This window comes from Cyanistes caeruleus, chromosome 4, assembly GCF_971803275.1.
Source record: "Cyanistes caeruleus chromosome 4, bCyaCae1.hap1.1, whole genome shotgun sequence".
NCBI classification, from domain to species: Eukaryota; Metazoa; Chordata; class Aves; order Passeriformes; family Paridae; genus Cyanistes; species Cyanistes caeruleus.
Genome location: NC_141704.1, coordinates 35,534,633 through 35,562,428, shown reverse-complemented (window position 1 = coordinate 35,562,428; position 27,796 = coordinate 35,534,633). Strand labels below are relative to the sequence as shown.

The window sequence follows — 27,796 nt, the reverse complement described above, 5'->3', positions numbered from 1 at the left end:
ACAGAAAATATGGTGAATACCTGGTAACAGAGTTCTGCAAGATGGGGAGATTCCCGAACTGCTGTAGGCCCGTTCCTTGTTTCGGTACCCTTCTCCAGTATGTTCAAAATAGCATGAAGGCAAGTCCGTGGGCAACCCAAGACACCTGAAAAGAGAAAAATAACTTGACATTCTTAATCTTACTTTCCTCCATAGCCAATATAGGTCAAGTACACAGAAACAGAGAACCAAAATTGTTCAGATACTCTGTGCTACACCATCCTGCTCCACAGAGCTGCAGCAAAAACATCTGGCAAAGTTTTATCACCGTTACTTAATTTCAAAGCAGGAACCATGACTCAGCAAAAACCTAATGAAAATATTTATAGTTAGTCTGTGGGCTTTTGAGATGCTAGTGAATCAATATGAATTCTTGCTTTTACACTTTTAAGCAAAGAGCCATTTGACAACTTCAAAGAACAGCTTTAAAAAATGTAAAAATTTCTGTCTTATTTTACAAATACAACCATCATATGACTAATTCTTCTAAAGGCACCTGATACTGTGACCAAGGGGAATAGGGAAGAGGTTTTAATATTGAAGTTAAAATCCTGTCTTTTTGCATTCTTCCTTTAGCCAATTAAATCGACACAGAAAGAGGTCCTGAAGCAGTAAAAGCATCAATAACCAAAGTTCTTACAGGGGAAATAATCTTCTCTGTTCCAACATGTATAATTTATGCTTTAGCAGGAAATTATTATCTTGAGGTAAATGTCTTAGGGTCATTATTTCTTCACATTATTAACAAGATAATTGAAAGACGTGGGCACGGTTGGTCACACCTTTGAGACAGATTTCCTCATCACTGACCTAACATATGATACCCTGTAAAATTGTGTGTGCAAGATTAGTGCAGATCAGTTACCTGTATTGTGTAACTACTGAATTTCACAATATCTGAAGAAGTAAAATTCAGGTCCTATCTACCCTTCATTTATAACTATGGAGAACTAAAAACTGCTAAGCCATAGCATCCAATACAAACCTAAAGATAATGAGAAATATTCTTCTCAGAAAATTAAAATCAAATTACTGAATGTTTCTTCAAACTTGTTTATATAAAACATCCTTCAAAACAGTTGAGAAATAACCTTGTATTTCAGACTGGAAGGGACACCACAACATCTCAACACCAAACTACTGCTAGCTATGATATTAGACCATTGTTCATGCCTTTAGACAGTTTGGTCTTGAAAATTTCCAAACATGAAGACTGCATGACCTCTATAGCCAACCTGCTTCACTGTTCTCTGGCAAGAAAATTTCTCCTCTATCCAAACTGAGCTTCTCTTGTTTTATTTTATGCCCACTGCCTCTCATCTCCCTGCCACACTCCTCTGAAGAGTCTGGTTTTATCCTGTCATTTATGTCTTTGCAGGTGTTCAAAGATTTCTATTAGGTCCCCTCAAAGCCTTTCTCTTTTCCAGACTTCCCTCAGCTTCTCCTCAAAGGCTGAGTAATCCAGCTCCTGACCATCCCTGCTGGACTTGCTCAGTCTGTTCTGTAAAATACCAATTAGAAACTGAGAAGCCAAACAAGACACATACTAACACACTATTATTCTCACCAATTCAACTTTAAAGCAGCAGGAGTGATATTTCTAAAGTTTGCATATATATATATATACATACATAATTAATATATTTATGTATTTCTAGCACTAGAATGAAAGTATGCATGTTCTGATAGGTTTTCCTCTGCAACATTCAAGAACAAAACTGGTTTTCTTTCCTATAAATAATTTTAAACAGGATTTTGAGGAAGGACAGAACAATAGCCAAGAAGTAGAACTAGTTCAAAGCGATTATCTGTTTTTCAGGTTCACATGCTGTCATATGTAGGTACTATTTGGATCATCAAATAAACTTCTTTGTACTAGGGACACAACTATGCTGTATTAAACAGTAAATAAATTAATGTTTCATTTCTAAATTATCATTTTCCCACACAATTCTAATTTCAAGTCTGTTCCAAAATCCAACTTAAACAAAGATACAAAGAATCAAATCCTAAAGTTGTTTAAATGCTGCATTTGGATATTAATACATCTTTTCATGTAGCTTTTGAGGATTTGAACAAGGCCTGTTGATTTATTCTTAAATTGAAGAGGAACTGTTTTTCCTCATGAATTTCCCAGTAAATATTCTCAGTGTTGTTAACAGAACTGATTAAATGGCAGATCAACCTCTCCTCTTCATACCTGGATCTTGCAAATTTGTGGTGCTGACAGGTTTCTTCAGTTCAAATCCCAAGAGATACAGAGCTAGGCTGGGAGGACTGCACTCAAGAGAGGTGATAAGGAGATTCAGAATATGGATCCTTGTTTCATGATGGATTTGTGCCCGCTTCTTTTCTGGCTCCAGCTCTTGATTAGGAAAAAAAAAAAAAAGAAAAAGGAGAAAAAGCAGATATGGTGACTAATTAAGTAAAAAAATCCATCTAATAGAATAATCTTTCGTGTCTTCTAGTTAAATACAAGGATGTTGAGGGATCAATTTATATTACTGCAAAGAGATACAAAAAAAATTTCCAAATTACTGTTAATACAGCTATAAATAATATATCCAAAGCAATGTTAAATACTTGTCTTCTGAAAACAGACTTAGTTTGGATTTGGCTCATCAAACTGTGGACATATTTTACCAAAACAGGTGCTTTTCATTCTGTTAAAGGTCCAATTCCACAGAAAACAGAGGAAGATTGTTTCCTGACTTAAAAGCATTTTTACACTTCTTTCATTAATTTGATTCCATGCAGAAGACAACTGTTCAAGCCATTTTAAGAAGCCTTATACATACCCTCATCTGGATTAATTAATTCTTCTGCATCTTCATTGTCTAAACATTCCACAAATCCAGCCATCAGCTTCTGGCTAACACTCTGTATTCAACAACAGAAGGATGGAAATGAAGCCAATTTTAAGAGTACTAAACCAAACATTTTTCATAATTCCCTTTATGTAAGTTGACAGAACTTCTAGACAAAAATTATATAGCCTACCTAATAAACAAGAGTTAAGAGTCACAGCTGTTCTATGAGCAGGTTAGCAATTAGCCAATGAACAGAAAAAAAATCTACTGCTGTTACATACGCTAAATTTTTCTCACAGATTGAAGACTATAAAGTCCCTATCTCAAAGAATATTGCCCTTTTTCTTCTTGAAAACATTCATGATTTTGTTTTTTGCAATTAATGAAGTAATTGTTTTTCCAATACCACAGTGAAAGATGTTTTATATGTGGGTAGAGATAAAACAAAACACAGTCTTAATGTAGTTGACCTAGAAACCTATCCCTTAAATAAACATTATGAAGCCCCAGTACTTCTCCATTGGTTTCTCTTTCCAGATTCAAAAAAACAGAGACTAACCTGATCATGTGTGAAGTCACCAACTAGTTTTATCTGGATATTGGAATTATCAGAAATACAGCACAAAATCTTGGCACTTTCAAAAGCGAGTTCAGGATTGCTGTTTCCATGGTAAAGATACCTTTAATGACACAAGATTATAGCAACAAAGTTGTTGAGAATTTAACTTTTTCAAGATGGTAATGCACAGATAAGACATTGAACAACATTTAGAACCAAAATACTTTAAAATCAAATTACATGAGATAACATTAATGCTTCAAACAAAATTTCACTCCATATGAAACACTGAATGGTCCCCCAATGGGACAGATGAGTAGGCTGAGTTGGGATAACGACTTTTCCTGGAATTTTTATCATTCTTTTTATCCACAATCTATATTAAATGCTACTGCATAAATTAAAACAACTGCTAGTAGGCATTTAATACAGTAAATAATGGACAATACTGTAAAACATGGCCAATTACAAAATTCATTCAACTTTCCCACTCTGTGACAACCAAAGTCTGGGGCAAAATGAAATTATATGCAAGGAAATCATTGATCATAAGGTAGACAGAAAGAAATCATGAGAGGGGGGAAATTCAGAAAGAAAAACTATAAATACAGATCCCATTCTTGCACTATTCAATCACAGATCGTACCATCTGTGAAGACATCTTCCCTCACCAAAAAAAGTTTCATGAGATGCTCTATGTAAAGAGGAGCACTGGGTAGTGAAACCAGTGAAAAGATCCAGGATCCAAACACTTCTGTGCCTCCAAAACTCCTCCCTTCTCAGAACTTTGTACATACCTAGCAATATTCACCACGTGATCTGCCTTCTTAGTGCGAGGATTGATTCCTTGAAGCAGCTGCTCCAGTGGTGTGACAATAAGGGAAAGGTGGCTCTCCCGCAACAGATCCATAAAAATATTTTCCTTCTGTAGGGTTAAGTTTAGAAGTGCAAGGCAATACTGTACAGCTTTCTCTAAATGCTTCTTCCCTGCAATGCACAAAGAACATGAGAAATAAAAAGGAGCAGCTAAATAAACCATTTTCATAAATGTCATTCATCAAGCCCTTCACCAAGAAAAAAACAACTGTCAGTTGGTTACCAGTAGGAAACCTTCCCCCAAAATACGATTTTTGTATACAAGAGATACAACATCAAGCTACAGATATGCAATATCAGCTTTAAATCCTACTTACTATACATTTTAACTTCACATGAAAAATCAATTCTAGGCACATACCAGGAAATGGAGCATAAGTATCAAGCTGCTTAACCCCTTCTTCTAGCAAACTAAGGCAAAGTTCCAGCATTGGGGACTCATTCAACAGATGATACATCAAATTGAATCCAGGTGGTTTATACGCTATTATTTCTTCTCCTAAAGACAGAAGGAGTGAAAAAAAAAATATAACCTCTAATAAAAACCCCTTCTATTAGTCAAGTTAGCATAAGCTACAAAACATAACAGCCCCCATGATTCTAATCAAAATTCTTTGTACAAAGTCTTCAGAGATTTTCTTTATACAGAAGCCATTGAGGAAATTTTAAGTTTGGGAAGAGTTGTAAAGGCAATTGCCATTACTTTCCAGTATCTAATAGCACAATTTCAAATTTAACCCCAAGCAGATCTGATCATAAAAAAACTGGAAAAAGTCTACAGCCCCCGCAAACATGCACAAAGATCCTGAATGAGGGAAAAAGCATTTCCAGAAGTCAAAGAGAATGTCCACCAAACCCCTGATCCTCACAGAGTAGGGATAAACTCCAACATTGTAACAATGTATGCAAAAATGAAACTACTAGCCTAAAATTCAAAGACCTTCATGATATGAAATAAAAGAAGATTAATGCTTCTAATTTATCTAGGCTCTTCATAAACTGTGGTAGATGAAAGAAGGAAAACAGTAAGAATCTTTTTTAACACTCAAGTGAGAACAAGGGTAGCTTCTTTTGGCATCAGCTTTAAAAATGTCCTTCTTCCATTGATTCCATGTGCGCCACTCCATCACACACCAACAGTGTGGACCCACACACTGAATCTGTCAAAAAGATGCATCTACTCAAAACTAGATTAACCCACTTCTTAACTCACCATGGAACCCACAAATAATCATACAAGTTGAAGGATAGCTGAGGACAGGCTGAAGGTAACTAATTCTCTGAGCTAGTTATGCTGCCAAGTACTCTTTGTCAAAGTATGAGGCACAGAGGCCTTCCAACTCTAATTCAATTAGAAAACAACTCTCGCAGCATTGCTACAAGAAAATCCACAGGCATCAGGATGGAATTCATGATAGGAAACTTTGTTTCAAGAAAAAAATTTAGAGCCCAAATAAGCCTTAGATTTCCTATAATGAGGCAACTGTAATTTACTTAAGCCTTTTAAAGAATAGTTGTTCAGAATTAAATAACTTCAGGTCACAATTCCACTGCTACTGTCTGCTTTCAATAATTCATGTATCAGTAATACTAATAGTAAAGGTTATCTCAAATACAATGACAACTTTAAATTAACCCTACAAACAGTGGTAATTCAGAAATAGACCGAAGAAGTCCAGAGGAAAAAGCCAAAACCGAGGTGCTGTTCAAGTATCAAATGTTGCTCTTCAACCAAATCAGAAATGAAAGAGACAGAAGTCATTCTCCTTGCAGAGACAGGGATGTAGAAAATAGTGTACACGAAAACCTACTGAGTCAGCAATACAGATCTTGATACTACGTGGAATTTTTTTTACATTTTCCTAATTTAAAGTCTTTTTCTAGCTTTCCACCAGCTTATTTGCAATATTAAACAAAATCCCATTATAGCGGCAACAGAGCAAAACAAGCTACAATTCTGTTTGTCAATGAATAAGTGAACAAGTTAACCTTGTAACTCCACATATTGGTCCACAAAATCTTCAAGTTGAGGTTCGTAGTCCCGCAATAATTTGTAAAACACTTCCAGAACTACCTCAGCTACTTCCCACTGCAGATAATGAAAAACAAATCATACACAGATTAAGACTGGTACTGAAGCAACAAGGCCAAGATGACAAAGAACACAACACACAGTACAGCGATATACTTGATCAGAATTAGAGTTTTTATTTCAAAACTAGACAGTCATGCCAACAACACTATACTTCATCATATCAAATCATTTGAAAGTCCAAGCTTTCTTTCTGAAGTGAAAGGGAACACTGAAACAGACTTATTGCCTGTTTTAGGCTCTACTATACAATATACATGTCAGGATATTGTAACTATAAACAAGGAATAGTTTTTATTAATTAATTTATTAATTAAAATATTAATTTTATTATTTATTCAATTATAAGCATAAATAGCCTTTATTAGGTACACAGCTAAGAACAGACCAGGAATAACCAGCTTCCAGGATACAGTTTAGCATGTGCTTTCATCCAGAAGTATTGTAAAACAAAGCCAAATTCCTTAGCAAGTCAGAAATATTTCCTGAGGTAACATTGAGAAATGGACAAATCTGACTTGTAGATTTGGGCATGTCGTGTTCACAAGTCACTAGCCATGTAGTAGACTTGCAGAATCCTGTACAGCAAATTGAAATTTAGGAATAAAATCTTCTTTTTTAAAAGATACTTGATACAGGCTCCTAATCCTGACCCATGAGTTGAGATATCAGCTGTTAACAGAATCAAAACACTATCAAGTGCTCTAGGTTACTTTTGCTGCATCAGACTTGCACAGCTTTCTCAAACAGATCTAAGCCACATCAACAACTATATCCTAAGAAAAAACATATTTTCAAACAAAAAATACCTTTTCAGCAGCTCTCCGGTAAGCTCTGGTGCGGAATCGGAGAAACACAGAATCCCTGAGGAACTGGAGATAGGGATCAAAGCCTGGAGGGCGGAGACCTGCTCCCAAGTTAGCTGGGAATGAACTCTCCACCAGTGTGCTGATGAGTCGACAGAAGGCTCGAGTTAAAGGATATTCCTCACATCGGGACTCGATCTCATTCAATTCAACCTTCCCAGGAGGTCAGCAAAAAGAGGAGGAGACAAATCACAGATTTTGGGGGAGGAAGAAACTTGTTAGAAATAATGTAATAGCATCATCTGTGGATTACTTCACAGCAAATCAACTTAGCACCTTTTCTATCCACAGTACAGCACAAACAGAGCAAAAGCAACAAAGCATCAACATTGTTAATTCAATTCAGCAGCACACATTCATTCCTTTCTGAGCTACTAAAAGATATGCCTCAACATTCACCTACTTTGCTTTTACTGTTGTTAGAAGCAAAGTGAGCTGTACCAAGACATAACAAAAGTGAGTTCAATTTAGGCAAATATTAGTATGAAGCGCTCATGAGGAATTTGAGGGTTTTGATGCTGTTCTGTTGCTAGTATAAAGCTGAACTAAATGTAAATACAGATAAAATTCTCCAGAAATTACAAGCAGGCTTGAAAATAAATTACAAAGCAGTGAAACAACGGTATCTATTAGAAAAGTTTCCCATGGACACAGAAGGAGAGGCAGTCTCTGCAAGTGCTTCCCAAATGCATACACAGATGATCAGAGAGGCTGCCTAGGTACAGAGACTCTCTTACCTCAATACCAATTGCTTGTCTCTGGCCTGGACTTCTCACAGTTTGTAATATCTTCATAACAGAAAGAGAAATGAAAACAGACCAACACATTTCAGATAATCAAAGTGCATCTTCATCATTTTTATCAGGAGTAAAAAAAGATACTTATCACATTTTAGATCTAAGAAGAGGTTTTTCTAAATCCATTTAAAGGATAAAAAGCCAAGATTTTTCTGTCTGTGAGGCTGGATTATGTTTGACACTTGCATGCTTCCAACTTTGCATCCTCCAAGATCTGTATCACCTTTTTACATAAATTATTTTTATCTTACATTGGGTAGAGGAAAGACATTTCCTTCATTATCTCTTACAACAGTATATTTTAAGAAATATCATAAATTAGGAAGCAAAGGTGATGAGATGTCATTATTGTCAGGGTCTCTTATTAGCAACTAAAAATAAGGGAGCAATTACACTGCTACTAGGACTGTTAGGAAACTCATATTGATGTAAAATAAGCACAGCCAATGACATTTCTGAGGCAGTACTGTCATTCTCAAAATTGGTCCAAAACATTAACTAAGTGAAAAAAAATATATTCAACAATGGCAAAAAGAAAATTCAGGAGGAAATGCAATACTATTTCATATGTACTACTGGCAATTTCAACAAACTAGGATGCTACAGCTCCAAGAACTGAAAATCCTAAAATACCTGTGTATATTCCAGGGATTGCCAGAGTGAAGCAGCAATTTCAGGAGATCTTCCAAAAGCAGTAAGAGTTTCTAATAGCTCTGCTTTCAAAACAGGAGGAATGCTGCACTGCAGGAGTCCCAAGATGACCACTACTGGTGTCCACTGTGGGTGCTCACAAAGAGCCAAACGAGCATTCTCACTCTACAGAGTTCAACAGAAAACAGAACTGCACATTGCAATAATCTCTAATTCACAGTTCAGTACCAAAGACTCTGTTTTGTACTTGAAGGCATGCAAAATATCAAAAGAATAGTAGACAATTCCAAAGCCAATAATTTTTGTTAAACAAAAAGCCAAGTATAAAGACTTACAAGTACTAAAATTGTGCCTATCCACACAGAAAAATTCTTTGGATAATATAAGCTTCTTATATCAGCCCACTTTTTTTTTTACTACACACACATTCACAGAATTATTGTTTAAGTACTTACACTCTAGCAGCTCCTTCAAGCATGGGTAGATAGAGGGACTTTTATTAGCATTTCTATTACATACATCCTATATATTCCTATCTATATATTTCTATGAACTCACACTACATTTGGACATTTACTAAGAACTTACATCAATTTGTTTCAGTCTAAGAACAGGATCATCACTCATGTAAGCTCACTATGGACTCTGAGATGAACCACCGACGGGAACAAACCTCTAGCCTCATCAAATGGTAATTCCCTGAATCCTTAGAACAAATTTATCTTCATCCCAGATTGTGATTTGATGATGCCATGAAATATTAGTTTTAAGAGTTCCCTTTTTCTCCCTGCACATCCAATGCTGACATTACAGCCAAAACAGGATCACCCCATTATCATTACCACCAAAGATGACTTTTAGTTTCACTGATCTGTGTTGTGTTTGTGTCAGCAATATCAAGGCTATCTCGCTGTATTACAGAACTTTTAGGCAGCAAAGTCTGGTGGGTATTTAAGAGCAGAATTCTACACTATTCAGAATTATACAGACAATTCACAATACAAAATTAAGCACTGCAATTTTATTCTTTTGGAATTCTCTTCCAGTCAATTCATTCAAAACATTTTACACCTTTGGTTTAGGGACATTTTAAATCATAACACTGGAGGCAAGTTTCACAGCTGATCACATTCCTTTTGAATTCAACTATTACTTTTGCTTTTTCAAACTCATAAATAAAGGCAGAGAACTTTCCTACTCCATAGTGATTTATTGTGAATATACCTCGCACTTCTGAAAGACACCTCCATTACCACCACCAGAGTTAAGGAAGCAAGAAAATCAGCAATACCAACAACACAGGAAAAGGCATCATCTCTTTCTGCTTCACCTACACCTTTAGTGTTTGGTCATTACAGTTACTCCTGGTGCTTTCCATACTTTTGGAGTTCACTAATAAAATGACCACTGCTGGATAAATTTTCCTTACACGCTTTTTTGGTCAAGAAGAACTTCAGAGCTGAATGATGATGATTTGAAAGGGAAAAAAGGTATTAACAAAGAAAACCAAGTAAAAGGTTACTTACCCAATTGACAATAACAGTGGTCAGCTGTAAAAATGCAATTAATCCATCCTGTTCTTTCTGCGTGATGCCTCGGAGAGGCAGGTGACGGTACTGGACACTGTCTGCACTTGGCAAGTCCTTCCTTAAGTGCTCATGATAAAGCATCAGAGAGTGGAAGAAATGCTCCCAGGAGACAGGACTGCCACCTGCTCCTTGGATGTTTTCCGCTAGAAAAACGATAAACAGGTGACAAAATTTTCTTTCTACTCTTTCACAGGGTGAAAAGCAGGGTAGCTAAAACTAAAAGGAAAATGTTCCTATGTAAAGGAAAAAGTAAAGTTCAAAGGAAAGTTATTGTATCCAAAATTAATCACTTGGGTTTGGGAATTTTTGCTTGTTTATGTTTTTTTGGAGACAGAAAGGTGCCAATACAAAAAAACTAGTATAAAGTTTTATGAATTGGAATCTTTGCAGCAGTATTTGTATCTTTGAAGTAGGGGGGTTTTTTTCAATAATTTGACCAATGTAAAATGAATGCGAAACACAGGACTGGCCAGCATCTCTTACTTTGAGAATGTGCTATTATATTACATGTACCAAAAAATTCTATCTGAACAAAGTGCTTCTCAACAAAGTTAGCTCAGGAAAGTTACATTGCATATTTTGTAAATACAGCTAATTTTAAGACATTACTCATTTTTTGTTTTATAATAAGCAACACTGACAATCTGCACTTCTTATGGTGTTAAGACAGGGTTTTTTTTAAAAAAACAAACATTATTTCACTAATTGAATTGCTTGCTAAGGTGCTCAAACATCTAATTATCTGTCAGGTCAGGGTTTTTTTTCAGATTACAGTTTCAAGTAAAGCCTTCCAATTTCATCTTTATACTAATAATGAAATGTTATAAGTATGAAACCACAATTCATCTCAAATGAGTCCTCGCACTTTTCGAAAGAAAAGGAGTTGAGAAAGAGCTGAAGTGTCATTTCTCTTACCATGACTACTGCCATTGACTTTTAGCAAACTAAAGCAGTAATGAGCACACTGAGGCCCACTAGCCAGTCCCCGCAGCATTTTCAAATATGGGATGTAAATTGTGGAAGGAAGTAGATCTCCCATTTGCCTAACAAACTTTGACAAGACAACCTAGAACAAATAAAGATCAGTGTTTTAAAAAAAAAAAAAAAAGGTAAATCTGAGTATTATTAGGAAAACATTAGGCAATAAAAGTTAGAAAACATATCCTAACGTAATCAGGGTGGGGTAGACAAGTTCCTTTGTAGACTGGCCTATATTCAGTCAGACATGTTTGAAAGAGAAACTAAACAAAATAACTCATGTAACTGCAAAATGCATTAATTTTCCAATCTTATATTTCTAGGGATAAAATTTACTTCAGCTCCCAAATGTTCCACAGGAGGATTATTAGCACATTTCACAGTGCAAGTAAAGAATTCAATGTGCTTGTCATATACCTGAACAGTGACTCACACACACAGTGGTTCCTTTCAGAGTCATATTAGGCTGCTTGCAGATTGCACTCGGCCCTAATTTAAGTTGCCAGTATTCTGGGTGGGTCTTGGGATGTGTCTGATTTGTCTCATACAAGGTTTTGCCTAGCACTGCACAGTCCTTCAAGAAGCATTGAGGGCTGACAGCACCCCATGTATCCAGAGTTTTTGGAATGTCTGCTTTATCTGCTTAGATTGTTTCTTCATTCCAGTTTTAAGTTCTGTCTCTTATAGACTATAATTTTTGGACTTTAAATAGTTAAAGAATTCTCAGGACTTTTTACCCCTAAAATACTATCAACTGCAGTTAATAAAGTTGGGGGTTTTTCACTGTTAAGGAATCTAACTTCAAAAAACACAAGAGAGCTATCAGAATCCATTTAGCAACTGTAACAAATTAAACCTAAACAACATTTCACAGAGGTTTGTCAGTACTCCTTCTTGGTAAGTTTATTGACAACCATGAATGGCTGGCAGTAGCTCATTTTAGGGCAAGCAACAAAAAACATGCCATGTAGAGCAGAATACATGAAAATCAGTCACTGAAAAAAGGTACGGTATTCTTAGAGGCTATCTATAGTAAGGATACAAAAAAAATTGTTGCTTGAGGTTTTTCTGTTATTTTGGTTTCCAATTACTAGTAATTACTCAAGAAAATCAAGATAACCTGGCGCTGAGGGGGTCGCTGGTGAGCTACTCCAAGGTAGGAGCCCATGATGGTGGATGTCTGCAGCGGCTCCGACGGACACCAGTACTCATGGGCAAGTTCCAGATTAAAGGGGTCTTTCCTATACAACTCAGCAATCTGTCAGAAAAAGGAAGATGCTAGAAAAGTATCAAATCCAGGAAGAAAAAACAATTACTTCAAGAATAAGCACTGCTTCTAGATTAGCTAAACACATCTGAGAGGTGAAACATTGCAGGGCTGGTGTTCTAGTTCTTAAAACTTCCTGAAAATTACAGCTTCTAAATAATAGTACTGGAACTAGTGACAGCCAGCAAAATTCAAAATGCACATATCAGTGAAAATGTAATAACTTTCTATTTAATTATTATGGATTAAATCACTGCTAAAAAACCCTATGTCATTTCTCCTTAAACAACCATACGCCTACATTTATATATTAATTTTACAAGTTAGCTGGTATCATAATTAGAAATCTTACCTGCTTCCTGAACATACAAATTTCTCACAGCAAATTTTTTTTTCTAGTTCCTCATTTAAGTTTACTAGATCTATCTGAGCTGTTTAAGAAAGCATTTCACTACAAATTTTCCTGCTAATGTCCTATAACTTAAAGGAGTATCTTTGGGAAAGACTAGTACTACAAGTTTTTAATTTACCAGAAAATATAAAACACTTCAGTTCAATATGCAAATCTGTTTTTCAACATGGATTTTTCTGAAAATGCAGTTAAGTAACAGTAATAACTAATATTTAAATAAATATAATTACATTTATTTCCATTTTATTTTATTTGGATTTTCTTTATTTTATTAGAAATATGACAGAAAAATCTTTCTTTAAAATGTACACTTACGGTTAAAACTCTACTTAAATAATCGAATTTGTAATTCCACCAGCCTTGATGGAGTCACTTTACTGACCCTACTCTACAGCAAATACAAAAGAGTCTTCCACAACTCTCATTGCAAATATATCAGCATGAGAATTATTTAAACATTTCAATTATTTATCAGAGTATTTTTCAACAGCGGGTTAAAACCTCTAAAAGCTTCAAACATAAGAAGCAATGCAGTATTTGCTTACTAAGAAATAAAAAATATCATGACATTAACATCTGAAACCAAGGCAGTAAATTAATTCCTTTATATAAAAAAATTATAGAAAAGCATTTGTACTTAAGAGAAAAAAAAAATCATCCCAAAAGGGAAAGATCCATGAACCATATGGAATCATTCAGATATGGGTTTTCAGATGACGAACAAAAGTCACAATCATTATTTGTCACAATAATTTACAAGAAAATAAGGCTTACTAGAAGCATTAAATGCTCCAGATCTCTTCGGAGGGAAATAGGTGGCTCGTTACCCATCTGAATACTCATGTGGATCATGCGAGCATCTTCATCAGCACGATTTCTCAGTTGTTTCACCTGCAGGATTTATGAAGTGGAAAAAGAAACAGTGGTCTATATTTAGCTAAGAACAAAGTAGAACAGAAATAATGGAATTGTCTATATGGCATATTAAAACTAAGAAGGCAAATGTACTCGCACAAACATGACAAGAATATTAAATTTTCTGTTTTCTCAAACCTCTCTCCCCCACAAGAGCTTGCACTCAAAGTTATAGTCAATCACTTGCTTACTGCCAAAGACCTCTGTGCATAGCAAAAGCCCTGAACTTACATCATGGGACTTTTTCCTGACTGCACCAGATATTTTGGTTTGGCTCCAAAAGGTGGATCCTTTTCCTCCTTTTAACTTAAAAGCTAGACAGCTTAGTTTCAGAGAATGCTAGACCATTATTCACAAGGAGCGAAAAGAAACATGTAATGCAAATGCAAACATGAATGCAAAATATGGATTCCTGTATACGGATCCCTGGATTGTACCCTTCTTCACCATTAAAGACTACTTCTACTTGCAGCTCCTTTATGACTTGGAAAGCTCTGAACTGATGCAGCTTTGCAGTTACTCTGTCTGAGCCAGAAGCATTATCACATGTCAAGAAACACCACTCGGAAAAACAAGAGGGAAGAGCAAGAAGAACGGCAGCAATTTTTTAACAAAATTAGCCATTTAATCAACATCCTAAACATCTTTGTGTTGAAAAAGCTAATTACTAAACAAAAAACAGCTGACATTTAATTTTAAATTCAAAAAGCTTTTGACATGAGACCACAACAGAAGCTTATAGAAAGCAAGCAGACATGAGATTAAAGGTCTTGTTAAATATTAAGGAGACATTGAAGAACAAGAAACAGAAGTAAGCAATCAATTCAACTCATAAAAAAATAAAACATGTTGACAGTCAATAGAGACTAGTTCATGGTCTATAATATATTTCAATGTGCAAATCTGAATGAGCAGAAAAATTGTGTCTCATTGAGAAAAAATAGTTTAAAAATAATAACAAGAAAAAAATATTAAAAGCTAGAAATAACTGTGGAAAGGGTCAAAGCAAACTAGCTAAATCAAACTGAACAAGAAAAAAAAATGATGTTTATAAATTAAATAATTATTTGAGGTACTAAAGCTAATTATCAAGTTCTGAACAAATATAATGCAGGCAACCAAAAGATTTACCCAAATCATCATTGGCAAGCAGCATAAATGCTAAAACTATGCAGAAGAATTAATTAAAATGCTGACTTTGAGCTTTAAATAAAACTGAACTAAGGATATATACATAAAGCAAAACAAAGATCCTGCAAACATACACTTCTTTTTACCTAAACTCTGAGATTCAGTAGAAATAGCTGAGGACATAAGCCAACCACTACATCAGCAGTTAAGACAACAAGTTGCCTTGTAGGGCTATACCCCAATTGTCTACTAACAATTTTCTGTGAAACAACTAGTACTGGCCTACATCAAACTAGAATACAAGTCAATGGTCTGATTTTGTCTTACATCCTGTATTACAAAATCCTGCTTGTAATGAACACCTCTCTTTGTCTTTAAGCATTAGCTGCAACCAACTGGAAATCTGAGCCAAAGCAAAAAAAAACAAAAAACAAAACAAAACAAAAAAACCAAAAAAACAAAATCAACCAAACAAACACACAAAAAAACCCACAAACCCAACGTAAAATGGAATTTCAGCATTCATTTAAATTTTAATGATGTAAAACAAACGCTATACCACCATAAAAGCTGGTTTTGCAAATCCCACCACACTGAAGTGTTTTAAAAACCACCTTCTACTTCAGTGTGGAAAACAAACCCTGAACATTATGGCTTCTATAAAGTGAACAAGTTTTCTGAAGTGCAGGACCTCAAGCTGAGCACCACGTCTGAATCTCAGTGCTACCTCATCCAAGTAACAGAAATACAGAAGAGCTGCCCACATTTCTCAGCATGTGCTATTCACACAAACAACTTACTTTCATTGGCATGAGTGCAAGGAAGTCCGTGACAAGGTTATGGATTTTGCGAATGTAAAATTCCTCTTGGTAGAAATTTTCAGATGCCACAACAGATTCAGTCAGGAACAGGAAAACATAATCAGCAATCGCTAGCTCTGCCATTGCCTCGTCTGCCTCAGTGAATTCTGCTAGAGCTGGGCAACAAAATTCACAAAAGGGAAGAACTAAATAACAATCTGCTAACAAATACATGTATTTCAGGATACACAGCTGACATGCAAATTTCCATGCTTCTATCAATTCTGTTTTTTCTACTGTACAGGAGAATTAGATAGAAAAAAAGATAAATTAATGGCAGATGATGACCTCAACTTTCTGTTTTAATTAATGTTACAGTGCATATTCATTTACCCCCAAAAAAAAGGCAGTCAACCAAGAATCACAAATCAACCTTAATTAAACATTAATTATAATGTTTGCATTTTCTTTATTAGATATTTTGTAGCAGACTCAATTTTGACATAGTAGAAAGCTAGAAGGTTTGTGAGGTTCAGAGCGGAAAATAGAAAATTACGAATAGATTCATCATCTCAAGATACTGAAGTCTAATATCTACAGACCTAAAAAAAAAAATCAAGAATCTATTCTGGATTTAAGCATTCAAATGATATTAAAGATGAAAACGAAACCCTTGAATTTTCCAGTACATTAAAATCTCTTTCACTTCAATGAGACAACTATTACTGTCTAGTAAATAATTACTTCTACACCTGTGTACATTTCAGAGCAATTCGATTCACTACAACCAAACTCACATAGAAAAAGTTTTAAAGAAGTGTTATTGGTAATTTTATCACAAAAGAAAATAACAACACTTCAGAAAGGTAATAGATCCTTTGACTTACACCACTTGCAAGCTCTGAATACTAATATGCAGCTAGTGAACTTGAGGGTAATTTACCTGTCACATCAGAAAACTGGGATATTCCTCGCAGTGTCAGTGCCCAGGCTAATCTAACAGTAGCTTGCAGGCCTGGTAATTTCCAGGGCTGAGACTCCTGAAGCCGAGTGTGGATCGTTGCTATGTACTGTCTTTCTGCTAGCAGAGGGAGACGGTGCATCAAGTCTTCAACAACAATAACACAAAACCAATACTCAGTAAACAATCGTGAAAAAGTGCATGCAAAATCCTGCCAATTTGTTACTGATCAATAACAAAATTGCTTAAACAACAGTTTATCCATCTGTACAATAAAACTTCTGGGAAAGCTGCCAGCATTACCTTCACGATCCTCTGCCCCTTGTTCCAGAAAGCTGACATCAAAGCAGTAGAGGAGAGCCATGAGAAGAGACAAGTTCACGCCATCCAATGAGCCATCAGCTTCCACTGTTACCTTCTCCAGGTAACTTATGAGGATTAGAGTGTCATCCTTACTCAGGGGGGACTGACAGGTCCAGACAAAGAGACTTTCAGCCAAGGACTGTCGGCATTCTTTAATGAGATCAGAAACCTTTACAAGACAAACAAAAAAAAACCAACCCAGTGAATATACCTATTCTGGTAACATGTTCAGCTTGCCCTTCGCAGTCAATCATGATGACTGGCTTAAACTAAAAATCACTCTAAAGACAGCAGCTACAGAAAGTGTTGGGTTTATTTGCTAAACAACAAAAGGACACTTCTGCTTGTTAATTGCATTTATATTCCCATGTATTTGATGAGAAGTGTGAGTAGATACCTGGGAATATGACTAGACACAAACCAGCATCCCTGTCAAGGTCAGGAGACATCAATCTACATAAAATTTACACAGCTGTAAATGTATCACACAGAAGTCACATTCCCTGTCTCTGATTACACAACTGCACTGGCAGTTACCCCAGATACAATCAGCCTCCTCCTTGCCACAAAAAATTAATCTTAAGGTGAAACTAAGGTAAATTTAGGTAATTTAAGATAAATGAAAAATATATTCCTTCCATAGTTTCTAGATTCATAGCAGAAGTGTAAGATTAGTTCTTTATTCAGTGGAAAATAAATTGATTTATTATTACACAGAATGATTTTTAGGCAGATGACCCATTAGAAAGGAATTCTAAAATTGAAACAATGTTTAAAATCTTTCTTTTAGAAAAATTATGCTGCAGCTAGTCACAGTGTCAATTAAGTTCAAGAATGACAAAGATTACAATGTATTTTCAAGCAATTTTCACTTTACTATTAGAAGTGCTTTTGTTCCTATTAAAACAATTGGATTATTAAGAGAATTATTCACCTGACTCATCTTGTGAGTTTTAGTACTTTGTGAATTAGTTCATTTTTCTTATGCCAATAGTGCAGATAATGCTAGTACTGATAATTTAAAATACAGACTTCAGCATTTAAAAAAAGAAAAAATTTACACACTGTAAACATTAGGCTCAGATTTTATCTGTTACAATTCTTCACTAAAAATAAGGCATGCCCTAGCACCTGAGAGCATCAGCAAAACAGAAATGAAGGAAGCAATGTGAATCCCACACTGATATTGCACAAGCTGTGACACAGTGATCTCAGACAGTAGCAGACTTTGTGCAAAGGCAAAGGACACTTTGCAGTCTAACTCTATCCTAATGTGTTCAGTAACACAGAAGAATATCCATGCTCGGTGAATTTTACCTCTTTGCGATGTTTCTCACTGCCCAATCCTCGCTCTCTCTGGAGTTTATCAAATTCATTGTTCAAATCAATGTGAGACACAAGTGTAAGGATCTTCTGAGTCAAACCCTGCTCCATTAGGTCATCTGTAAAGCGTGTTGTCATGGAAATTAACTCTTGACTATAATGGAAAGAATATAAATTTAACAATTAATCATAGGTTTCCAGTCACAAACATGTCTAAAATAATGAATCTCATAAAATGTATTTGATTACAACAAAACATACAAATAAATTATATACAGAGAGCAACTAAATGTGCATCACTAATCAGTATGTTCTGCCCTTTCAAAACATGATGCTGAATGGATAGTCTTTAGGTAGCTGAAGGTTCAAGAACATAGAATATAACAATACAACAGGGATAAGCTCAGTAAGATTTCTATTAAAAGGAAAAAGTATTATATCCAAGACCCACATAACTCACAAGCTCATAGGCTCTTTCTTACTAGTAAATGCAATTGTCCAGATACTGCACTCAGAATTTGTATTTACACTAGAATGTATTTTTTCATCTTTCCCTGCTTTCAACTTGGAAGCAAGTAGTGTGCACTGCTTTCTTTTTCAAGGCAAAAAGAAAACTAGCATTTGATGTTCACCGGTAGATAGTACATTCCTTTTAAATAAAGGCAGGAGCACAATTCCCTTTTACAGTACACAGAAAATCAGAACACAGCAGGGCTCTCAAATACTGAGCAATCAGCACTAGTTAGAGCAACAATGACTGGGAGAGCATCTGAAGTAAAATACTGCCAAAAGGTGAAGTCGTGTGAAATAACTGAAAGTAAAATAGATATCCCTATAATCCAACAAAAATACGTGCAAAAAATGTTTATGCTTAAGAAACAAACATGAAAGCAGCTGCACCAGGTTATGAGAAAAAAAGAGAATTCAAGACTATACATATTCCTTTTAGTCTAATCAGTTCTAAAAGCACTCAAAACAAAGAGCTTTGATCAGCTCATTGCCCTGATACAGACCTGAGTTCCAATGTCCACGTCTTGCCTTGGCGTGACTGGATGAGGGCTCGCAATGAATTGGCAATGCATCTTTTCCCATCCCAGTACAACAGAACTGCCACTAGACCTCTTGTAAGGCCAGGAAAATGAGGCTGCTGGTGCTCTCCTAGTGAATAAAAACACAAAGAAATAGCCAAAGAAAGCTGAACATACATGCCTTGATAACAGCTCTGTATCTTTGTATTTCTAATTTAAATACAAATATTGTATTCCAAGTAACTGATATTTTTCACTACCACTTTGATTTGTTTCACACACCTATAAAAGAAATCCCATATATTTTGAGTGCTATTGGTAAAATTAACATTCAAGTATTAAATCATATAAAATTTTTTTAAAGTGCTAGTCTGTACATTTCCTAGTCCAAATGGTATTTTCCACTGATATGTACCCTTCTTAATAATCAATTCAAGATCATTATCATAGAAATATCTTTTTATTCAAAACTAAATTTTCTATCGGAAATTATATTGAAAATTCAAGTTCAAAACAGAAAGTGAGCCTGACTTGAAGATGGCTTTCCAAAGGCAACAAATTTGCAATCTACCTCTTGAACGAATTTTTCAAGTTAATGACCAGTAGCCAGTAACAACAACTAACAATTTTAACGTAACAATTCTAAAATCAACCTTCCACACAAAGAATGTGTCACTCTCCAGAATACTTCTCTTAATAATCAGTTATTAGATTACAGTGTCACAAAGCAATATATAACTAATACGTAATTTGAAGAATCAGTATCCATTACACTACTTTATGGAAAAATTCTCAATCATGTTTTAATAATGTTTAAATTCAATGATAAAGAAAGTAAATCAAAAAACCTCCTCAGTATATTCCCCGCTTTGCAATAGCTGAGTGTTCAAACATTAGGGTTCAGAACACTGCTGTTATATGGTATTACAGAGAGAACTTCTTTTTGAGAACATTTTGTGTTAGGAAGCTAAGACTTTCACAGGATCATGGATTCACCTTAAATAGACACTTAAATAAGAAGGTCCTATTTAACCTGTATTTCTCCAGATCTTAAATATTTTCCCTTCTCACCAGCTAGAAGGAGCTCAACAGCTGCCAACTCTCCAATATCAAAGAGGTCACTGAGGATAAAGGCTTCTCTGATGAGTTGCTCCGGCAAAAGCCTAGTTCCCTGCTGACCCTGGATAGCAACTCCTTCTGTGCTTGCTTTCTGAATTTTCTCATGCTGCTGAACATTTTTTGGCTGCAAAAGAAACAAGCATCGGAAGTTATTCAAAATGGCAAGATCAAATACTGAACAAAACTTTACACGTTAATCCTTCCTCAAAAATACAATTCTGTCAGGTCAGGTTGTCATCATAAAAACAAAGGCAGTGTTTTTAAGCAGAGATCGTAAAGGCGTCCTAAAAATGCTTCATGCTTGGACTGCAGTGGTCTCTTTGTGGGAACATAAAAAAAATAATCTTATACAATCATTGCTGACATTTAGTTTACTCAAAATACTAGTGGTTGAGAGTAAACTTTGATACAGTTCTCAACAGGAATTGGTATCAACTCAGTGAAAGACATCTGGGCTGTTGATCAGAACTGCTGTGTTACCCCCTACTATTCTCTACATCATTCTTTTTCCATTAAACTGAGATGCTAAAATATACTGATGAAAACTCTATAGTTGACTGTTAAATTTTCTGACCTATCATTTTAAAAAACTACTGGAGAAATAACACCACTGAAAGTATATTTCTAGTTACTGCCTTATCATCCACCAGCCAAGAAACAGGGAGTTTTTTTCACATTATCTGGTGTTCCAAACAAGACACATTCTGTATTTTTAAGTTCATGTGTTCACCTGTTTAGTGTGTTTGTTAATCTGACTGAAACCTGAGTAAAGACAGACAAAATAACTTTGTGCTTTATTTCATACACACAAGCGTAACAACAAAAGTTAATACATGACTGATCATCAGATACTTTTACTATTCCTTTCAAAATAGCACTCAATGACAGAAAAAAATACATCACAGATAAAATTACCCTGTAGAAGATACAAAATAATATATATGTATTATTTTTTCCACTTAATACTCTTTGTATTCTTACAGCAGAACAAGACTGGTATAACACATCTGTGTTATGACCTGTTAAAATGTCACATAAAAAGAATGGTCAGGGTCTAAAATAGCATGTCAGACAAGAATATAAGACAGAGTAAATCATCGACTCTCCAGTTCATTCCAAAAGAGAGCATTAATCCAGTACCGGATTTCTGAAGAGAGAAATGAAGTCAGATTTGTGCTTCTTTAAGACTTGATCGAGACGATGAACAGCTTCAGGTTGCCTTTTCCAAATGGCATTCATTACAGTCTGCCATATGTCCTTATATGGACCCCACAAGCTTGCAGCTAAAAGAAGAGATAAAACAATGTATTTGAAATAAAGGAAGAAAACAAATTCTTTATATATTGTTTTCAATAAATAGACTCTTTTTTTTAGTTTACTGTTACTCTTGGCATGTCAGTATACTCTTACACCCACCAAGAAAAGTATATTTTCCTTTCCTAAGGCACAGAAAAAAACCAACAATGGTCTGATATAAAACTCAATTGCATTTAGGGAAGTAAAGAACCAAAAAAGATGATGTAAGCACCTAAATTCTGGTGCTGAAAGTCATCTTACAAGAATATTTACAATACAGGTATTAAGTTGGAAAAGATCTTTAAGGTCTTTGAGTTTAAGCATTAATCTGGCACTGCCAAGTCCACCAGTAAACCATGTCCCAGGTGCCACATCTACATGTCTTTCAAATCCCTCCAGGACTGTGACTATCACTTCTACAGAACACTCCAGAAAAGGACTACCTTCACTATTAGCTAAACAACCCATCAAATCAAAATATACGATACTCTTGCATTACAGCAGATGACTAAAGAAAAATGGTTTCAACCATTTCCAAAAATTACTACCTGAGTGAGCAAGTTGGGAAAACCAAAAAACAGTTTAAGCAAAAGCAAGCTATTTAAATCACCCTTACTGCTCCTACATTGTCAGAGATGAACCAGTGTGTACTGAGCTAGTCATCTGGAAGGGGTGTAAAATCCTGCTTCACTAATCAGAGAAAAACATTCTCTGTTAAGAGAGCACAGACTCCTTTGATTACTCAAACTAAAATTGATATCACTCCCAGTAATCAAAATGCAAATCACCTAAACTTCAAAGCACCTACAGAAGGTCAGATCAAAGACTGTCATACTCAAATGGTGAAGTCTACACCCTTAAATGGTGAAGCCATTCACGCTGAGTAGCTACATGTGAATTTACAAATGACTGAGACAACACATTTAGCACTGCCAGCATGGCTGTGTCAGGGCAACCTGTAAAAAAGGGACAAATTTGCCTTTTCTGAGCATCAGTGTTTTAACTCATACAACATTACCCCTGCCTAGAAACAGCTACTACTGGATGCATAATTACACACTCAGCTGTAACTGGCTGTCCCACAGAACTTCAGAGTTCAGAGATTTATTTCCACTTGAAATTGTCTTTTCACTCTTACTACATTACTAAGTCCAAGAAACACCAGCAGCAAACCACAGTGCCTGCCAAAAGCTGTTCAACTACTTCCCTGGCCCATTTGTTTGCTCTTGTACCTACCACATAATTGCTTTGTACCAGCCCAAACACATGTACTGTACGGAATTAGAAAAAATTAAGAATCTAACTTCTCTAACCAAAATATAATACAAAAAGGAGTCCATTTTCAGCAGGATCACGTCGACAAACCAGTTTGCTCTGCAATGGCACAAAGATGGATTATTGCAGAGAAAGGAATAGGCACCTGGGATAGAAGATGTTGGACTTGAGCAACCATGCTGACTTTTTCCCACTTAAGCTGTTCTATTATTATTAGTTTTAGAAAGGCTGACCATCAGGGACAGCAAGTAAGGACAGGCTGAGTTGCTTTTCTTGGCAACAGAAGCAGCTGACGATTATATGCCTGAACATTTTACCAAGTGATATTCAACCCTGATAGGACTATTCCCACAAATACACTAGAACCTAAGGCAAAATCTTCAGTAGTTCTAGTGCCACATCTTATTTTAATTTTTCTCATGCTCCCTGTAAAAAATTCCTTCTTCCTCCAATTTTTTTTTAATTATAAGACTGTAGACCCTCTTGCCATATAATTCATAAAATAGTCTCACTGGAACTACTCCAATTTTCATTTCAACAAAGGCATAGTTTTTTTACAAAGTGTCTTTGCTTTTTCACTGCTTTTCTGTGAGGCTACAAGGATGCAATCCATCCAGTGAGATCAAAAAATCTCTGCAAAATTTGTTCCTTGCTTGCCACACCAATGGAGGTTTTAATTCTATTAGCTAGAATGCATAATGACTATTCGTCACTATTGACATACTAAGCCTTATTTACAAACCTTTTGGCTTATATTCCAGTGATACCTGTTTTTCACAGGGTGTCCATTTTCCCTCTATTAACCTAATGAAGTTCAAGAGTAAATGCAACATCTTGCACCCAACACAGAATCACTGCACAGGCTGGGGACCAAGGGAGCTGCAGGAGAGCAGCTTTACAGACAGCCACCCAAGTGTCCTGGCAGACAGGAAGGTGAACACCAGTCAGCAGCACACGCTCATAGCAAAGGCTGTCTACAGGCTCCAGGCTGTATTAACAGCTGTAGCCAGCAGATGCAAGTGATTATTTAGGCATGTCAGAGTCCTTCACTCCCATACTGTGTCTAGTTTTGGGCTCCTCAGAGCTAGACACTGAAATAGTGAGCCAGAGAACAGGATGAACGAGAGGGTGAAAGAACTGACCTGGTTCAGTCTTACAAAAATGAGGCTAAAGAGGGATAGGAGCTTTGCTTTCTCTAACTTCTGAATGGCACTATACATAGAAAGCAAGGCAAAATTCTGGATATATTCCTCTTTTGCTTCTTACATCACACCATCGCACTGATGAGTGTAATACCTAAGAGATGCGTAACCACGTGCACACAGAGTTACCACAGTCCTCTCTAAACAAGGAGGCCTTGGCTGCCTGGCGTGACTCCCCGCCAGGACCAGCCAGGCACGGCGGCAGCTCTGACCGCGGAGCTTCATCTCCGGGCAGCTCTGCGGGGCCCGAGCCCGGGTACCGCCGCACGGGAGGCCGCTCCCCCAGTGCCTGCCCGCACACCGCGCTCCGCAGCCTTTCCCCGCTGCCCGCCCGGGCCTTGCCTCGCCGCCTGCCACGCCCGGCCTTCCCAGGGCGGCCGCCCCCGGTTCCGCCGGCTTGGAGGAGAGGCGCAGGGCCGGCGGCGGCCGGGGAGCGGGACGGTCGCGGGGAGAGGCGGAGGGGAAGCCGCAGCCCCACGCTCAGATTGTTCTTACCCGAATTTACCGCCAACGGAGCCGCCATCTTGGGGAGAGGGAGGCGCGTCGAAGCGCCGGCGCCCGAAGAAGGCCCGGCCAACTCCAGCCCGCCCGGCCGGGCCGGGCCGGGCCAGGCGGCCCTCAGTCCCCCCTCGGTCCCGGCCTCGCTGCCGCGGAACAGCGCAGCTGGGCACAGCCACAGGGCGGCCGCTCCCGCGCCGGCGGCTCCGGCAGGGGTTGCTGCTCGGGCAGGAGCAGCGGCGCCGGCGGCAGCGGGGCAGCCCCGCGAGCGGGCTGATGGGAACTGTAGTAGCAGGGTAATGGCTGACCGTTCCGCTCGGCTTCGTATTCCCTCCAGGCGGCTGGGGAGAGGGAGCGCGCCGGGCTTCTGCATTCCCTCCGGCGCTCCTCTGATGTAAATAATACCGCGATTCCGTGCCGTTCAGTTTTTCTTTCCCTTTTCGGTTCCATGCCACGCTCAAGTGAGTCTGTCCTTCCAAGCCCTGCTTTATAAGCCGTTTTCACTGAATATGGCTAAGTACCTGAATTCAGACACTACACTAGGAGATACATTTATTAGAATATTTTAATTCATCTTTTAGCTGAAAAAAAAAAATCACCAGGATGACTCCAGCTTGTCTGGTTTCCGATTGAAGTCTTAAAAAATTAGAGACAAGAAATAAATTTTGAATGCTAACTAGGGGTTTACGATCTTGTATGGGGGGGGGTGGGGGGGGAAACCCAAAACGCCAGCTCTGATGGGAATTACCCTGTGAATAAATATGCATCTAAATTCAAAGTATGTGCAAGAAAGGAAAAAAAAAGTACCAGGCATGAAGAAAACAAAAAACATGGTTATATACTTAAATATCTGGAGCTGAAGAATAAATATCAGTGTATTAGAAGTAGTCTGTCTGAAGTCAATTTACCATTCTCTGTCCCAGTAGTAATCAACATCTTAACAAATTCAGAAAAACAGAAATTCCCTCTTTACCTTTTTCTTATTGCCTTTAGGATAAAAGATTCCTCCAAAAGTACTTATTTTTAGTTCCAATAGTTTCCACTCTTGAACTTTACAGTATTTCATGGTTGCAAAACCATGTCCAATGAACTAGACATGGAAATGGACATTTTAAAAAGGGGGCGATTTCTCGGTGTTCAGTAGATGAATCTGTTCTCAATAGTTTGGCCTAATTTGTTGATTTGGTCAAAGGCCCCATATTTCTTTGAGATTTACCCTTTCCTGGTCTTAGCCATAGACAGACTAGACCTGTAATGATGAGAATGATAGTGAATAGTTCATTTTATTCTAGGAAATGAAGAATGCCAGGCAAGAGGTAAAAGTAGAAAATAAGTCAAGTTATTCCCCAAGCAGCTGAACTAAAGCAGCCTTGGTACCTGGCTGGGGCATTCCTGTATCCTCTCCTGTGCATCTTCCCTGCAAAGCCGTAGTTCTGCTCCTGTGCTGCCCACGTGCCACCCCAAGACCCGTGACTGTGAAAGGCAGGTCTCATGATAGACTTGGAGATGCATGTGCTGATCAACTGGCCAAAGCAAATGTAATGGATAGGCTGAGGTTTTGCTTCAGTCTTTCCTTCCACAGAGATTGTAATTTTGATCTTCTTCCTTTATACATTCCTGTAACAGTTCACTAAGTTTATGAGCCCTCTAGCCTTTGATCAGATCAGACTGGAATTGACACAGAAATTGCATCGGGTTCAAAAGTTACTGAAAAAGTTTGGCTTACAGTGTGATTTCCTAAGCTGTGTTTCCTTAAGAACCATGAAGTTTTAAAGAAGAGAGAGAAATAATTGATTTTTTTTTTAAAAAAAAAATGCTTTTCCCAGGCATTAAGAGCTGTCGTACTTCTTTTGGCATTCAGATACAGATTGCACCCACTTTTTTTTTAACTCTGTTGAAGAGAAAAATCTTTTCTAACCACTGCAGGTTCAGTATTTTAAATTTCCAGATAATTCTTTCCTCTCCTTGCCAGCTGACCTGGGGTCACATAGCAACAAGAAAAAAAAGTCAGCCTGAAATAGTGGATTGCAAGGGATAGGTCATTGGGCAGCTGAACTTCAGAAGAAAAAACACCACACTTAGCTCCCGCTGCACAGCATTTATTATATTCTTTCTCTGTCAGCAATGTGATATTTTAATGCAAAATAGTTGTGACAGTTCAGCTCCTAGTATGGGTGAAGTAAGAGAAGCAGATAGATACACCATACCATACATTCTGCACATATTTTTATTGGCATAACTCCATCCATCCATCCATGCTTTAATGAGTAGGGAAGCCCATGAATAGTAATTCTTGCTTATTCTCACTTTATTTGCTGTCCTTTAATTTAAGTTCCCGTTGTTTATCCAGGATCACTGGCTGGTTTGGCAGTCTATTTTTGACAAGTCCCTATAGGGACAGAATACCTCATTCCTTTCCCTAACAATAGCTCTCAGCAAGTTCTGCAACACAGCTGGGTTCAAGAAGGGACACCGATTCTTTCATCCATAATTACTAGACAGAAATCTGTGAAGTATCAAAGGGAGGCTGACACTAAATACCTGGGATGGATATTAACTCCCCTAGATTTCAGGGAAAGGAGGTTCTCAATTGCCTGTAGGGTAGCGAATTCAGCTTGTGTGGTGAGAGACCTACATTAATTTCTATAGGTGGAAATAACTCTTAGTAATAATTAAAATGAGCTGCACAGTGGAAACCTACTCTCTGTAACTTGTAGGTGGTTTGTGATGTAATGTACACTTGTGATGACAAGTGTAACATTCTTAATTTTGATAGTCCTGTATTTAGTGGTTCATAGTCAAATCATACATCAAGATACAAAGATAATGATGATGATATAATTTACTCTCTTTACGTGTTATTATTATCAGGAAGAATAATCATTAGCCAAAAAAAAAAGAGTATTTTTCAAATGCCTAAGAGGCCCTGCTTAATTTCCTACCTCTAAT

General features: G+C 37.0%; 1 protein-coding gene across 2 annotated transcripts in view; it reads right to left on the bottom strand.

The window, feature by feature from the left end:
• NUP205 (nucleoporin 205) overlaps window positions 1-27,740 on the bottom strand; it is a 48,169-nt gene extending 20,429 nt beyond the window's left edge. Inside the window, exons 1-22 of one of the 2 annotated variants that reach the window (XM_086885804.1) lie at window positions 24,845-27,740; window positions 21,717-21,859; window positions 20,529-20,700; window positions 19,443-19,587; window positions 18,424-18,583; window positions 17,047-17,275; window positions 16,726-16,890; window positions 15,783-15,958; window positions 13,711-13,827; window positions 12,378-12,515; window positions 11,195-11,345; window positions 10,217-10,422; window positions 8,673-8,855; window positions 7,980-8,030; window positions 7,186-7,395; window positions 6,274-6,373; window positions 4,646-4,783; window positions 4,206-4,395; window positions 3,409-3,529; window positions 2,838-2,919; window positions 2,240-2,404; window positions 21-145 (exon numbers count right to left, since the gene is read on the bottom strand). In XM_086885804.1, the coding sequence (XP_086741930.1) occupies window positions 21-145; window positions 2,240-2,404; window positions 2,838-2,919; window positions 3,409-3,529; window positions 4,206-4,395; window positions 4,646-4,783; window positions 6,274-6,373; window positions 7,186-7,395; window positions 7,980-8,030; window positions 8,673-8,855; window positions 10,217-10,422; window positions 11,195-11,345; window positions 12,378-12,515; window positions 13,711-13,827; window positions 15,783-15,958; window positions 16,726-16,890; window positions 17,047-17,275; window positions 18,424-18,583; window positions 19,443-19,587; window positions 20,529-20,700; window positions 21,717-21,859; window positions 24,845-25,220 (3,543 nt within the window). In that variant the 5' untranslated portion in view covers window positions 25,221-27,740. Of the gene's footprint in view, window positions 1-20; window positions 146-2,239; window positions 2,405-2,837; window positions 2,920-3,408; window positions 3,530-4,205; window positions 4,396-4,645; window positions 4,784-6,273; window positions 6,374-7,185; window positions 7,396-7,979; window positions 8,031-8,672; window positions 8,856-10,216; window positions 10,423-11,194; window positions 11,346-12,377; window positions 12,516-13,710; window positions 13,828-15,782; window positions 15,959-16,725; window positions 16,891-17,046; window positions 17,276-18,423; window positions 18,584-19,442; window positions 19,588-20,528; window positions 20,701-21,716; window positions 21,860-24,691 lie in introns of both variants that reach the window. The other variant, XM_086885805.1, reaches the window with a different exon arrangement.
• Between the last annotated feature and the right edge of the window lie 56 nt (window positions 27,741-27,796).